Here is a 16190-nt window from a genome sequence, read left to right as displayed (position 1 = left end):
ACTCTCTAATCTTTGTTGTGGCCTCTGGGCTGCCCAATTAAACCCACAATAGGCAATTCCACAACGTTTGGTGGCTCTTCTGCACTGCACTCATCATAAGATCGATAGCCTTCGTTCATTAATCCTAGTTTCTTCTATTTTTCGAAGCAGAGAAATTAAATGAAAACTAAAAGATCGTACCTTCATGTCCCATGATTGTTCAACTGAAATGGGGACAATGCATCCTTGCGCAGTTGGTAGAGCACCATACGGGAGAGTGGAGAGTAACTTACGTGGAACATGAGATGCGATGGTGTTGGCATTTCAAGCCCATCACAGACCGTCATATGTTTCAACTTTTCAACATGACATAGCATAATTGATTTGGAATACCATCACCTTAGCATCTCAGTTGCAAGTAAGCTCTTCTCAAGAAGTGGGAGAGAAGGGTGGGAGTGTCTGATAAGTTGATGCAAACTCTTATAAAAGCTCCGTCGGTGACTTAAACCGATTGCGTTATGATACATGTCGACATTTTCTAACCAAACACTGTGTCGACATTTCCTAATTAACAGTGTGTCGACATCCTTGTGTCATATTTCCGCAATACTTTAGATTAGATGGCATATGCTGATGTTGGCCCCCGCTTCCCAGCCATTGTGATGGAGAGAGATTTTTCAATGTGCCTAGGTCACAAGATGATACACCATATTGTTATTATAAGTGGAGGGACACTTGAAAAATAAAAATTCCCTCCACTTATATTGTAATAACCCGTCTCTGGATTTACGTAAAAAAATAGGTATTTTTGTATTTTCACTAAGTTTGAGGGATATCTTCCTTTTTAAAATTGTTTTTTTGAGTCTTATTTGGTGAGCCCAAGGGCCCACCCCCTGTTTTGTCCCCCCAGCCGTGTCCCTCCTTTTCTTCTTTCTTCTTTTTTTTCCTTTCTTTTGTTTTGTTTTGTCTGCACCTTCTTCTTCCTTCGAAACTCCCCCATTTCCCTCCCTCTTCTTCCCCGAGAAAGACACACACACACACCCATGCCCACACCTATAACTCTTTTCTAACCCCGTGGTTGTGTTTTGGACGTCAAACCATGAAGAAACCACCTCGGAGACATTTCCCAGTTTTCCGGCGAGCACCGCCCCTTTCGAGGCAATTTACGGGCAAACCACGGCGAGTTGGCCGGCGTGCGAGGTATCAATCTCTTCGTCTCGCTGAGTACTACAACTTTCCTTTTTGTTTCACCCAATTTCATTGAGTATTGAAGAAGTTATGCTCATTTGAATCTTACCCAGTTCCGGCGGACACCCGTGGCTTCCAGGCTGTTTTCCGGCCAACTCCGACCACGATGACGGGAACCAAGGGTATATTTCGATTCCTTACCTTCGGGGCTTCAATTTGGTATATTGAATGACATGTTTTGGTTGAGTTTTGAGCTCCAACGGAGCTTGGGAAATTTCCGGCCGAATTCCGGCGTCTCCGGCGCACCCAGGCCTTCGGGCCGTTCTCCACCCTCACACGGGCCTTAGGCCTGTTTGGTCTCTGGCCCAAAACCCAAAACCTTTTCCTTTTTATTTTTATTTTGTTTCATTTTAAAAACCCAAAGGCCTTAGGGCCTTGGTTGTAGCCCAAACCCATTTCCCTTTTAAATTAGGCCTTAGGGCCGTGTGAACCAAGCCCAAAACCCTTTTTAATTGGGCCATTCGGCCGTGAGGTTAAAGCCCAAACCCAACCCACCTAAAACCTAAACCCAATTATCCTAACCCAAACCCTTTAGGCCCAACCCGGATCCAACCCAAGTCCAAACCCTTTAACCCAACCTGGATCCAAACCCGTGACCCTGACCCGTTGACTTTGACCCAGTCTGACCGTTGACCCAGTCAACAGTCAACGTTGACTTGACTTTGACCGGTCAACGGTCAACGTTGACTTTGACTAAATGTACCCTTTATGTGCTTAGGGGCGTTTAATTGTGGCGTTTCCGTCTTCTCTAGTGGCGTGGCTTTTCGACGGCGAAGTACTGTGAGTGGACCCCTTCTAAAAATGCATGTTTTGATAGTAGAAATGCATACATGAAAAACATGATTTGATGATTATGTTTTATTGAAACGTTTTACGAGATAACATGCTTACTGAGGCTAGTTTGAATTATTACTATTTTTCTTATAACCCATGTTCTTATAGCATATCTGATGGATGACGATATGATATTTAGAACATGTTTAGAACACCTCTTTATAGTATAGATGATGGATGACTTTATACTATGAAGTTGATTTTCAATATATGTATGTTCACCGGTTTTGTACTTACCTAGTGGTCCTTTCCGCTACGGGACGTAGGGATAGATCCGGTCCGTCCCGGGCGACGGTTTGGTGTTGGCATAGGGCCTGGAGTGTGTTTTCCTCTGACTGTTTGCTCAGAGACGGGGAGCCGACAAGGGGCCTGAAGTGCATTTTCCTCTGACTGTGTGCTCAGAGACGGGGAGCCGGCATGGGGCCTGAAGTGTTATATTGGACATTCACTAGTGATTATTATTGTTTATGAGAATGATGATTTGAGACATTGCACGACATGCTAGGTTTCGGAAAACCTATGTTTATCATTATATTTGTGTTTTCATAAAACCTGGGGGTTAGTATGTTGATAACTGTTTTATTATATATATATATATATATATATCAACTTGGTCCACTCATGTTTGTTTTGCGCCCCCTTCAGGACTTAGAATCGAGGCATACAATCCCGACGTCCAGGCACTTCCGCATCGGCATCTTCGAGTCCTCTCGGTGTAGGACCCACTCCTTTGTTTCAATCAATTTTATTATTATTTTATTTTAGTATTCTAGATTAGAGGTGTGCTCTGAATACGGTCCGTATTTGCATATTAATTATTCTTTTATATTTATAAACCTTATTTATCCCTTGTTTTCAGCATTTGCACTCAATAAATGGCTTTCGTCACCCTCAGGTGTCGGCCAGCACGTGCCTATCTTGGTATTCGAGGAAGATCGGGGTCGGGACGTGTCATATATAATAACTTGTGGTGTATTGTTTCGGGTACACTAAAAAGTTTCTCAATGTAGTCGTTGATAGACAAAATCCTGACAAATCCGGTCAACCCCTAATTTCTTGCAAAGCCAAATTATTTTGTGTAATCTTATCTTTGGGATTATATTTTCCTTGTAAGTAATCTCCTTGTATCTCACATATATACTTGTAAATCAAGCAATGAAATCATATTGTTACAAAAAGTCTATCACGCATCGTCATGTATTTTAACTTATCTCCTTAACATCAGGTGATTATTTTGGAATTCCGCCTTTTTGGCGTTGGCAACCATTGTGGCTTTTTACTTCATCCATCACGTGGGTTGTTTGTACATAAGCTTTCCATGGATAGTGTGCAAGTGCTGTAAAACAAATTTATTGATATCAGTAACATATAGCCCCATGAAAGGCAGCGATAACAGACCAACCTCAACAATTGCATCATGCTACATTTATGAAAATGTCTTTATTTTAGGGACTCAGCAGAAACTAATTTGCATGATCTGTATGTTCTACCCTCGAAAAATCGTCAGATCGCGGTATGGTGTACCTGCCAACCTACTTTGGAGCTAGTCTAATCGGGCATATTGAGAATGAAACGCAACGAGCAGCTTTTGCCAGCATGAAGCGCTCGTTTTCTGTCAATGGCCTCTCAATCACCTTCACAATATTCACATCCTAAAACAGCAAAATGTCAAAACAACCATCATCCATCAGTGTCATTTAGAGGGAAAAGCATACAAGTCCAATTTTTTGTTTACCGGAAGAGAAAACAAGTTCAATGGTCTAATCTAATTGCTCAAATTCGTAAGAAAAGAAAACAATCGACGAAAAAGAAATGCATATTAGTGCACTGACCTTTTGCGGGTGTTGAACAGAAGGTCTCACGCTGGCAGTATCGCCAATAATGATTATATTGTTGACATTCCCACTTCCATCCCTTTCAGATGGGGACAATGTTGAATGCCGCCAATTCCCATTAACAATGAACTTGTAGTAATACCTGCAGACGATCATCATATCACTGCTTAAAATGAATTTAGATAAACTCATCATGCGACATTTTTCAAGATTGGCTAGTCTATGAGAAGTTGAAAAGATTAACAAGCAGCAATGCATGAGCTTGATAGAATATTCAATACTACAAGTTAACCAAAGGATTAGATCTCATATTTTGATTCTAATCATAATAAACAAAATAACAAAATGACTTTTACTTACTTTCCTTGTGAAAGTCTGACTTCTGCTTCCCATCGGGATCCACCTTTGTGAGTTGCCCGAATTGGTTCTTTCCAGTTTGCAGTGAAATCTCCAACTAAGGTTACATCCTCCCGCTGTAAAACAAGACAGACTGAATCAGGAAGCACAAACAGAAACAGAATAAGTTCTATTACTGCTCAACTACAGAGCGGTATAATGCTTTAAAGACTACGTTCTTAAAACTATTTACAGATCTAGTCCTACGCCAAGTAAGGCATCAAGAAAGAAATTTCTTTCATTGTCCCTTCAGATTTATACAATGATCAATATCACTGCTAAGTATACGTAGCAAATTGAAGTTGAAACTGAAATTGTCAACTACCTCTTGTCCATTCCATACAAATGTCACAGCATGTGTTGGAGGTCCATCATGTTTCCCATTTTCCACCATGGCTATAAGATCCCATGTTGCCCAAGCAATTGCCGGTCTGCATTGAAATTTCAAGGATATCTTTCATTATTTACAGACAAAGTCTCTTTTTTCTTTAACAAGTCACAGTCACAGCGAGGATTTGTGATCCCCTCACAATAAATGACTTTTTCATGCTAACATGTTCCTTTTCATAATGTATAAAACTCAAAAGAAAAGAGGATGGTTGAGATGCTAACCTGTCAGGCTTACATAAATGCAACCCGGTGACAAAATTATAAGCTGCGTGAAGGGAAGTATCAGTCATCCAGTGTAGGTATGCTATTACACAAGCAGGAGACCGATCAAAACCAGTTGTACAAGTAACAAAAACACGATGATTCTTCTTTAATAAGCGTAATAATAACCCCACACAGAATGGCAGTTTCTTCCTCAAATCAAAAGAATCTCCATCCCTGCAAAAGAAAAGGTTCAGAAGTTTTATGAGGCCTCGTTAGTGAGCTGTTTAAAGCATTACATTTTGACACTTTCAGAAACTCATTTCCATTTCTGAAACTCAATGCACAACCTCCGTGATTTGAAGTGACTTCAAAAGAAAGATAAATTTTGTTCATCGATAAATAGAATAGCGCACAGATTGTTTCGTTACCTTATAGGATAGTTGATCATCAGAATATCGAACTTTTGGCATGACTCATTTATTGCGTTGGAATTTATTCCCCAATTTTCTGTCTCAAATCCACTTTGGAAATTCAGTATAGCAGTAACTCCCTGCACGAAGAATTTCATAGCAGTTAAAGAGAGACACAGAAAAGAAGTTGATACAATGTGTATATAGTATAGCAGTAACTCACTGCCACATTCGCCAACACCGCCACATCATCTTCTGTTTGTATGCATGATCCAACATATATTTGTTCAGTAATCTGACATATGAACATAACAAATGAGCATTTATCTGTAACTCATATGAACTATCAAACGAACATATCTTATCCACCCTCCAGTTTTCAATGCAAGTTTATAGTCGAAGAATTTGATGAACATCACACCTTACTGTAGCGCGTACCAAGAGCATGATTATAGTATAGCTCGCCTTTAGAGCGATCCAGTGCCTTAACATATTCATCCAGTGGGAAGTTCCCATGAGCCCATTCTCCATCTCCGGACTCCTCTTCAGCGTAAATACAAGCAAGCTGGCTCAGGGGTTGGGCAAGAGTATTCTTCTGCATATGTGATTGAATATGACCATTTTGGTCACTCAAATAATTCCATCCTCGTGGTTTCAGAAACTTCGAGGAGAACGTAACAAAGCCAGAGTTCCCACCGGTTCCCGGAGATGACTGCAAACTTGAAGCCAGCACAGCCTTGTTCCAAGTTGCAAAAGAAACTCTACCTCTGTTGAACAGATTATCGAGATCATTCATAAGAAGCAGTTGCTGAATTGGAAAAGGAGAGAAGGGTCTCTCAAGAACCAGGCTAACAGATCCTGTTTTCTCCTTCAGCATCTTCCTGGAGAAACCAAAGACTGAAAAAAATAAAAAAAACAACAAAAATGAACACACATTCATGAACCAATTTCGCAATTTGGGCACACTTCTTTTTCAATTTTATGCAATCGGGATGAAAAATGCTATTGACATACTACGTGCGTGCAAACGTTGGCGTAATCACATTAGTCATACCAGATGTACATCTATGCATCCAAGTTTGAATTTTCATCCCGCAGTCTTATATTCATTTAGATTAAAGTAGAATATAGTTTGTATGAAAGGAAAAAAAAAAAAAAAAAAAAAAAATTAATGAAAAATTCTTGAAAACTTTGAGTTTTAACAAAAATGACAAAATAAAAGGTAAAATGAATAATACTGGATTGATTTTTTAATGTAAAAATGTAGTTTTTCGTTAAAATGAACGGTACTGACAGCTTTTCGTTAAAATTTAAAAAATAAAAAAAATGACATACGCACTGTGTATCACCAAAATCGGTGGCCTCAACGAGCCGGCCGGCGGACAAATCCCCGGCCTTTTTCAATGTGTCGCCCACCATTACTATCCTGGACTTCTCCGCATTCCCCTGCAATATCAAATTCAATAAAAATTAAATCAATCGATCGATCAATCAATGAAAAGCTCTGAACTTTTGTTCAAGAGAGAGAAATAGAGAGAGGGATGAAGACGAAATAACGGAAATACCCCTTTCTTGAGGGCGTGGACGAAGATTCTGCCGTCGACGGAGAGCGCGAACCGAATCCCGAGCGGTTCGTCGAGAGTGACCATGTACTCGTTCAAGTTCATCTTGAACGACGACGCAGACGAACCGCCCGACTTCGCCACGATCCTAAACGCTCCGCCGTAGGAGCGGAGCTTCTCTGTCGAGGAACGACGGGAGGTGATGAAAGCAACGTGTCGTCCCCAGAACGCGGAGGAAGAGCAAGAGTCGTTGATCAACGGCGGAAGCGAAGAGCGATCGATAGCTCTGCAACCCGGAAGTTGCAGAGTCGCCATCTTCTTCTTCCCGAGGAATCGGTGACGGTTATTTCCGTTGAGGAAATTCAAACCGTTAGAATTTGTTGCCGATATTGTGCTGGAGCGAGAAGCTTCTCTCTCTCTCTCTCTCTCTCTATCCAGTTCCAGTGAACTCCCTGAAGCGTGGGCAGTCACGAAAGTGCCAGCTCATCATACAATCTGGAGTGCCACGTGGATGAGTGTGAAGAAAATTTGGACCAATCGGTGCCCGTGAAAGGTATGACGTTGACCGCTGGAAGGGTAGTTCTGTAATTTTATTATGAAGTAGTTGGGAGAAGCAGGGTTTGTGCTCCCGCGAGATTTTTATTTGTTTTTTATTTTTTTCTGTTCCCGCGATATTAGCCACGAATATGGGCGGCGTCAAATTAAGCTTAGGGTTTATAGAGTCTCGTGCCCTAAACTCCGGGGTCTCTGGGTATCGTGGTTTTCACCGTTTCATATTTATTTAATGGTAAAAAGAAAGTAAGAAAAATAATTAAATGATCATTTATCGTTGAAGTAAGATTGAACAGGAAATAATTATAATTTTTTAGATCTTGAGATCTAGGAGAATAGGGTTGAGAGTTTAAAAACATGGATTCTTGAAAATATGAGATTATTTTTCCTTTGACATGAGCGCTATTTTCGTTAAAAAAAGTTGATGTTTTATTTTAAAATCAATTGAGATGAACAAGTTATCATAACACGCATAACTGATGCTAACACCCCTTCAGAATGTCATAAGAAGGTTTTTTACACTCAATACATAAAGGTATTCTTCCTCCAAAGCCACTAAATCAAGTAATCGGGTTTTGAAATTTGATCCAACGGCTAAAAACAGGGAAGTTAGTAAAAAATTTTAAAAGTTATAATAATTTTTTACCGTTGGATCAAATTTTAAGGGTCCAGATCACTTGATTTGATGATTTTGGGGAAAGAGATCTAGAGATGATATCTTTCCGTATACATCTACTTGGTTTAGAAGATAGTTGATGAAGAACTTGTTTAATAAAGAAACAATTCATGACATCACCACCACCACCACCAAATGAGAAATTTTTTACTGTAATTGTAATAAAAGAGCCGAACATCCCATGTCATTACACAATTGAAGAACACTTAAAAAAAAAATATTCTTCTAATTGTTAATAAAATGTAATATTCTGTCTCATGTTCGGGACACGCTGAAAAATATCTCCCACCAAATAATGAGTGGAACAAATTTATGTGTATGTATGTTAGAATTGATCACCATTGAATCAAAGGGTTTTGGAGCATATAAATTAAAAGAAAACTAATGAAAATGATTTGAAATTTTGAAGTTTTAATGATAAGGACAAAATAAAGGAGAAAGTGAATAGTACCATGATTGATTTTTAGAATAAAAATGTGATTTTTCGTTAAAGTAAACAGTACCGTGAACTTTTCGTTCAAACTCTCTATAAAATAAATAGTTTACGAAATGCTACACAATTTCCAAGCCTCTAACGAAGCATGATCCTGATTTCTTTCCTCGGATTGATCACAAAAATAACACTTTTTATTATTTGGTACTCGGAAGTTTCTGAAATAAAGTCAGCTTGATCCACACTCCCAACTAATTTTGTACTCACATTGGTTATTTCTTCTTTATGTCATCAAGTTCACATCTATCTATCCATCTAGCAACTCACATCGAAAGGAGTCTATGTTTTGATTTATTGAAGGATATTTTGAAACCATCGATTCGTTTGAAAGTTATTTTAAAATGATTGAAGGTATGGCTGGTGAAATTATTTTTATGATCAAATTTTAGTAAAAAAAAGCGTGAAACCTAAAAAAACCACTTGAAGTACTTCATATAAAAAAAAACATATAATTAGTGCTTATTACAAGAAGCACTTCGAGTGCTTTTAAAACTCAAAAACAATTTACCTAAAAAAACTTTCAATCATTTTAAAAAATTATTGAATTTCAAGAGGATTGGCAACTAGTAATTCACGAAGGAGAAGAACTTGAATATGAAAATTTCCATCACATCATTTGTATAATACATAAAAGTAAAAAGTAAGTATGTGCTTGTGTTTCAATAAAGGTGTCTTAATAAAGCAGATCTACCGAAAATTTTATCAAAAAAATAGATAATCAAAGGGCTAAAAGCTTTGTGAGACAGTCGCTTCACTTTTCCCTCACTCAACGCTCCATGGAGACACCCACTTTGTTATGAAGCCAAACACTACCAACCATTTAATCTTGGTAATTACGATGATCTCAACAATTATTGATAATGATTTAAGAGAGATTTTTCAGTATGATTATAATTATGATGATCTCAACAATTATTGATGATGATTCAAGAGAGATTTTTCAGTATGGTAACAACACGATTCGTCATACCTAATGTAATACAATTAATTAACAACTTACAAAATAAAATTTTCAATCAATGGTATTATGATATTTGTACCGAATTGTGTTTTCGAGTACGCACTGAAAATTTTCTTCACGTGAGGCAGGCATAAGGCGGCTTTCAGTTTGAGGCTTGAGCTCAGCACCTGGCAGATATGGACTGATCAGAATGTGTCAACTTCCATCTGTTCCCACTGCCACTCTCTTATTTTCCAAATTTTGAGCAACAGGAAAAGGGTAAGGATTTTTTCCGGCTCCTCTAAAATTCGAAAATCAATCAATTATGTATGTTCATCATAAATCGTACAGTTAAAAATTATTTTAAATTTTAAATTGAATATAAATAGTATCTAACGAAAACAGATCGTACGATGTATGACGAATGAACATAATTAATTGATTTCCGAATCCTCACAAAGAGGCTTCGGAGACAATCCTTTTCCATTGGAAAATAACAGCAGCATAGTTGGACAAATGTGCTCTTTTTTTCTTTTTCTTTTTCAAATTAAAAACCCGAAAAGATCCTTCACCTTCTGATTTTTCACCATGAACTGGACGAAAAGGACTCGTATTGGTTCAAAAAAAAAACGAGTGCATTTTTGCTCATCATCATTTAATATTGTGACATCCCGTCCCGGGATTTTTAAAAAAAAAACGTACGTGTGAAATTACAATTTTGCCCCTAGTTCGATTTTTGTCACGTTGTGGGTTGTTTGGAGTGTTGGGGCATGTGTTTGGAACCTTACACACTCCCACATACACACTGACACTGCTGTCTCTCTCTCCCTCTGTCTTCTCCCTGTCTTTCTCTCCCCCGAGCTCCCCTTTGCCACTGTATACGTACGGACACACACCAAGAACCATTATTTTGTAGCAGATCGAGGAAACCAAGGGTGGAGTTGTGATCGTGAGGTCGAGGGGAGCACGAATATATCCTTTTCAGGTGAGAACATCGACGTTTTCACGTCGATTTCTTAAACTCCGTTTTGAGTACTGTTCATGCAAAGTTTATACTTTGAGTTTTAGGGAATTCTGAGCTTGTGGTTGTGTTTGTGAGGTTCCCAGGAGCTTGGGAGTGGCTCGTTGGTTGAATTTGGACGTAAGGATCCTTGGTTGTGGAGTTGGCCGGTTTTGGGAAGCTTGCACAGGTATAATCTAGTGAGTTTTAGACCTTAAATTGTGTTTGGTTGTGTTCTACTAGTTTAGAGCTTTAATTTGGTGCAAGAAACGTGGAAAAAGGTGGAAAAACGAGAGAGTTAGAGCGATTTGCAGGTTTCCGGCGACGGTGCCGGCGACGGCGACGGTGCCGGCGACGGCGACGGCGCCGGCGTCGGGGGGCTGGCCGGAGAAGAAGCAGGAATATTCCGTTAAGTTTAACGGAATATTCCTGACGGCAGGGGTTAAGTTTGACGGAATATTCCGTCAGTTTGACGGAATATTCCTGACGGCGTCTGTTGACACCGTCAGTGTGCCTGGCACGTGGCCGCGCGTGGGGGCGCGTAGGTCCGTGCCTGTGCTGGCGCGTGGGGGCGCGTGCGGGGTCCAAAATTTTTTCTAAAATTATGGTTGTGATCCTGAGGTTGTGTAGAGCACGTGGGTATATTCATTTGTCCATTTTGAGCAATGTATGAGAAGTTATTACGAGAAACGAGTTATGTGCTTTAAAGTTAACGTTTTTATAGTTGTTTCGCATCTAGGTGACACGTACCCAGAGGACGAGCGTGCACACGCGAGACAGGGGGGCTACGACCCTTCTACATACCAGTGAGTGGGCTTTTGTTTTCCGTATATACCTATATACATTTATATTCCCAGAAATTGAATTAAAAAGGGTTATTTGCCTTATGCCATGCACTTTATTATTTATCGTTTATGCATCTTTGCATGCATTATTTGTGGCATACATATACATATGCATATGTCATATATATTTTTATGTGGGTGCTGTGGAGGCATAGGTAAGTGCCAGGTAAGCGTTAATTAACGATTGCATTACATAGTGTTTAGAGATGCTTAGAGAGCTCATAACCTGCACCCCCGGTGTTAGTGCTCCCGCCCAGAGTAGGGCACAGTCCTTCACGTGTTGTTCACCTCCCGCACCATACGCTCAGCTTGGATCCAAGCTAGGTGCATAGGCCTGTCGTACAGACCACTTTAGGTGGTTCCGACTCGTAGGTGACCCGCGATTATTCGCACAGCCTTCACGTGATCGTAGCACTAGAGCGTATATATGTGTTACACCCAGGCCTGTCGTACAGACCACATAGAGTGGTTCCGACTCGTGGGCAGGTTCAGTTGTTGAGTTTGAGATTGAGCTCTATACGCAGCCGTACAGGTCACGTTAGGTGACTCCGGCTGCCAGATGTTATGTTATTGATATGATTCATACCTGAGCACATACATTTCATTACGAGGTTTTGATCTGGCATATCTTGAGCATGATTGGCATACCCTTGAGCATGTTGGGCATATCTATACATACGTACATATGTTTATTTTCTGGGAAGTATACAGGTTTTACGGTGAGGGGTTAGAATGTATTTTTATGAAATGGTTTTCAAAGAGCTTTGTTTTTGCCCACTCACGCTTTTGTTTTGCGCCCCTCCAGGTTCTAGTTGCTTAGCCGTTGCGGTGGTTTCCCTTGAGAGCTTTCTGGCGTTCTGACAGACACTCCATATTGTAGGGTCGCCTTCGGGCGTACTACTGTTGTCGTTTTATTTGGACTGCTATAGACCTGCTCTGAATTTGTATCGCACTAACTAGCACTTATTCTAGTACTTGTATGCTAGTTTTTTAATTATTCGTACTTTTATATTACTACTTATTAGCTTCCGCACGTGCACATGGCTACGTCACCTCTGTGTGACGGCCAGCACGCTCCGATCTCGGTCGGGGTGTGTCAGTTTGGTATCAGAGCCTAGGTTTGGCAGTCCTGTGTCCTTGTGAGTATTCTAATAATTTTGGTGTCTTCTGTCAGAACTATGCCGCCTCGTCGGGAACCCCGTCGCTCTTCTGAGCCTATGTTCCCCGATATTACTCAGTTGGGGGAAGCTTTTGCTACAGCCCTTCAGGCAGTGATGCGCCCTCCCCAGAGGACTCCTCTGGAGACTATGTACAACTTGAAGCTGGATAAGTTTAAGGGCAGTGAGGGACCCGAGAGCGCAGAGCGCTGGCTAGAACACATAGAGAAGACTTTCCGGGTGCTACATAATCAGGGGAACTTGCCTATGGAGAGGTGGGTCGAGACGACCGCTTGGTTTCTGGATACGGAGTCGGCAGCTTGGTGGGAGCAGGAGCTTCGTAGGTTGACTCCGGATCAAAGGATTGATTGGAACGTGTTCACGGGGTTGTTTAGGAGAAGGTATGTGCCCCCTGAGTACATCGACCGTAAGAAACAGGAGTTTTCCGAACTGAAACAGCGGAAGATGTCAGCGAATGAGTACTACCGTAAGTTTACGGACTTGTCCCGTTATCACCCTGATGTCGCTGGTAATCCGGCGGAGATGCTCCGTCTTTTCCGTCTGGGCACCAGGAAGAAGTGGCGTTCTATGGCGTCTACGGTCCACAGCGAGACTTATCGGGACTTCTATGAGATACTGTTGAGGATCGAGGACTCCGAGAATATGTCGAGCGATACGGATGAAGAGAAGGACGGCAACCAGAAGAAAGATGACAAAGGCAAAGGTCAGGCATCGCTCGGGCCCCGACAGACTCAGAACTTCAAGAGAGGTGGAGTTAGTTCTAGTTCTTCGAGTGGTGGCTTCAGTGCCACTGGGCAGGGTCGTGGAGGTAGATTCTCTGGTGGCGCTAGAGGCCAGAGGCAGGGCGATGGTGGGCGAGGCAGAGCCCCTATTTGCCGCAGGTGTAACAACCGACATTTCGGTGAGTGTAGACGTGGTAGCAATGGTTGTTTCACATGTGGACAGATGGGACATAGAGCGGCAAATTGTCCCCAGGGTCAGCAGCAGCAGAAACCGCAGCAGACCTTTATGCCACCACCTGCACCGCTCCAGCAGATTCAGGGTACTAGTAGCTACGGCCAGACGGGTCGAGGTGGTGCTTACCACTATCAGGGTGATGCTGTCCCTTATGCTCCTGGGCAGTATCAGTACCCTCAGGATCCCTATCCCCAGGGTGGCTATCCCCAGTATTCAGGCGGCTATATGTCGTATCCTCCAGCTCCAGCGGGTGGTTCTCAGTGGTATCAGGGAGGACAGTATCAGCAGGGAGAGATTGCCACTAGCAGTGCAGGATCTTCAAGACAGGCAGGCCAGCCCAGTCAGGGGCGTGGTGCTCAGGGGCGCGGTGTTCAGGCGAGCAGAGGCCGCGGTGGGCGTCAGCAGGGACAGGGACGTCTTCACAATATTTCTCTGCAGGACGCTCAGAACAACCCAGACTTGATTATGGGTACGTTGAACATTCTTGGTTGTTTTGCTAGAGTCTTAATTGATTGTGGAGCTACACATTCCGTAATTTCTCATACATTTGCTCAAGCGACGCAACCTCGCCCCACACCCCTAGGGTATGATTTAGAATTTGTTATGCCTAGGGGAGAGAGTTGCGTTGTAGATTGTGTGTACCCGGGGTGTCCAGTGATCGTAGAGGGTGTTGCTTTGTCAGCCGATCTTATCCCGTTAGATATTGTGGACTTTGATGTGATTCTGGGCACGGATTGGTTGCACTTCTATCGTGCCAACATTGACTGTTATGGGAAAGTGGTTACGTTTCACCGACCTGGACTACCTGTGGTTACCTTCGTGGGTGAGCAGAGTGGGGTGAGATATGGCGTTATTTCGGCACTACGAGCGAAAAAGTTGTTAACTAAGGGTTGTCAGGGGTATCTGGCTCATGTGGTGCTGAATGAGGTTGTTACTAGCAGAATAGAGGATGTGAGAGTGGTCAGACACTTCCCTGATGTATTTCTTGAGGATTTACCTAGGTTACCCCCAGATCGAGACGTAGAGTTCACCATTGAGTTGATTCCAGGTACCAATCCTATTTCTTTAACTCCTTATCGTATGGCTCCTGCGGAGTTAAGGGAATTGAAAGTTCAGCTGCAAGAGTTAGTAGATAAGGGATTTATCCAGCCTAGTACTTCGCCTTGGGGTGCTCCAGTGTTGTTTGTGAGGAAGAAGGATGGAACTTTGAGGCTGTGCATCGACTACAGGCAACTCAATCGGGTGACGATTAAAAATCGTTATCCATTGCCTCGTATCGATGATTTGTTCGATCAGCTGAGAGGTGCTTGTGTGTTCTCTAAAATAGACTTGAGGTCTGGTTACTATCAGCTGAAGATCAGTAGGGATGATGTCCCTAAGACGGCGTTCAGGACTCGTTACGGTCATTACGAGTTTCTGGTTATGCCATTTGGGTTGACGAATGCACCAGCCGCCTTTATGGATTTGATGAACCGAGTATTCCAGCCTTACTTGGATAGATTCGTCATTGTCTTCATTGACGATATTCTGGTGTATTCTAAGTCGAAAGCGGAGCATGTTCGACATCTTACTTTGGTGTTGAAAAGGTTGAGGGAACACCAGTTATATGCTAAGTTTAGCAAGTGCCAATTCTGGTTAGACCAAGTCGCGTTCTTGGGGCACGTCATTTCTGCTCAGGGTATTTTGGTTGACCCTCAGAAGGTTGCAGCGGTAGAGAGTTGGGAGCAACCGCGAACCGTCACCGAAGTGAGAAGTTTCCTTGGTTTGGCAGGGTATTATCGGAGGTTCGTTAAGGATTTTTCGGTGATTGCCTTGCCGTTGACGAGGTTAACGAGGAAGGATGTTAAATTTGAGTGGGATGATAGGTGTGAGCAGAGTTTCCAACGGTTGAAGCATTGTCTCACTCATGCACCTGTTTTGGCACTCCCAGACGATAGCGGTGATTTCGAGGTTTATAGCGATGCTTCCTTGAATGGTTTGGGATGTGTATTGATGCAGCATGGTAGGGTGATTGCTTATGCTTCGCGGCAGTTGAAACCTCATGAGATGAATTACCCTACACATGATTTGGAGTTAGCTGCTATCATTTTTGCGTTGAAGTTGTGGAGGCACTATCTTTACGGAGAAAAGTGCAGGATCTTTACGGATCACAAGAGTCTCCAGTATCTCTTTACTCAGAAAGAACTCAATCTTCGCCAGCGGAGGTGGTTGGAGTTGCTCAGCGATTACGATTGCACGATTGATTATCATCCTGGTCGTGCGAACGTAGTGGCTGATGCACTTAGCAGGAAGTCACAGGGCCGTATTAGTGCGTTGTACGCTAGTCGTGCTCCTCTTTTGGTGGACTTGCGTACTACGGGGGTAAGGCTAGAAGCCGAAGATCGAGATGTGGCATTACTTGCTAATTTCCAAGTTAGGCCAATACTTGTTGATCGGGTGCTTGAAGCCCAAGTAGCTGATCAGGAGACTCAAGAACTTATTCAAGCTCGAGAGCAAGGAAGGAGGCGAGACCTCAGAGTTCGTGATTCGGATGGCATGTTGATGCTTGAAGGTAGAATGTTCGTGCCTAATAGTGTGGAGTTGAAGAAAGAAATTCTCGATGAAGCACATATCTCGGCTTACGCTATGCATCCAGGAGCTACGAAGATGTATCATACCATTCGACCATTTTACTATTGGCCGGGTATGAAG

General features: G+C 42.1%; 1 protein-coding gene and 2 long non-coding RNA genes across 7 annotated transcripts; 2 read left to right on the top strand and 1 right to left on the bottom strand.

Moving 5' to 3' along the window:
* Positions 1–912: 912 nt before the first annotated feature.
* On the top strand, positions 913–2913 carry LOC148694001 (uncharacterized). Its single transcript, XR_015966905.1, has 4 exons — positions 913–1179; positions 1281–1349; positions 1946–2007; positions 2707–2913. It is a non-coding gene; the product is annotated as an uncharacterized LOC148694001 (long non-coding RNA).
* A 220-nt stretch (positions 2914–3133) lies between these two features.
* On the bottom strand, positions 3134–7319 carry LOC137741033 (phosphoglucan phosphatase LSF1, chloroplastic-like). 4 transcript variants are annotated; one of them, XM_088700515.1, is made up of 11 exons: positions 6862–7319; positions 6636–6742; positions 5718–6193; positions 5520–5591; positions 5315–5436; positions 4905–5120; positions 4618–4723; positions 4257–4369; positions 3894–4038; positions 3586–3713; positions 3134–3397 (listed from the first exon to the last, which is right to left on the bottom strand). In XM_088700515.1, the coding sequence occupies exons 3-10, from the start codon at positions 6171–6173 to the stop codon at positions 3594–3596; spliced, it is 1350 nt and encodes a 449-aa protein (XP_088556641.1). In that variant the 5' UTR covers positions 6174–6193; positions 6636–6742; positions 6862–7319; the 3' UTR covers positions 3134–3397; positions 3586–3593. The 4 variants fall into 4 exon arrangements, with proteins under 4 accessions (XP_088556641.1, XP_088556639.1, XP_088556640.1 ...); XM_088700513.1 differs by having other exon boundaries at positions 5718–6177; positions 6862–7313; XM_088700514.1 differs by having other exon boundaries at positions 3396–3713.
* A 3279-nt stretch (positions 7320–10598) lies between these two features.
* LOC148694000 (uncharacterized) lies at positions 10599–12334 on the top strand. 2 transcript variants are annotated; one of them, XR_015966431.1, is made up of 3 exons: positions 10599–10709; positions 11259–11325; positions 12170–12334. It is a non-coding gene; the product is annotated as an uncharacterized LOC148694000 (long non-coding RNA). The 2 variants fall into 2 exon arrangements; XR_015966430.1 differs by having other exon boundaries at positions 10613–10709; positions 11244–11325.
* Positions 12335–16190: the final 3856 nt, after the last annotated feature.

This window comes from Pyrus communis, chromosome 9 (genome assembly GCF_041283825.1).
Source record: "Pyrus communis isolate YQ-2024b chromosome 9, ASM4128382v1, whole genome shotgun sequence".
Classification (NCBI taxonomy): domain Eukaryota; kingdom Viridiplantae; phylum Streptophyta; class Magnoliopsida; order Rosales; family Rosaceae; genus Pyrus; species Pyrus communis.
The sequence above is the reverse complement of the archived record's forward strand: the minus strand, read 5'-3'. Positions and strand labels throughout refer to the sequence as shown.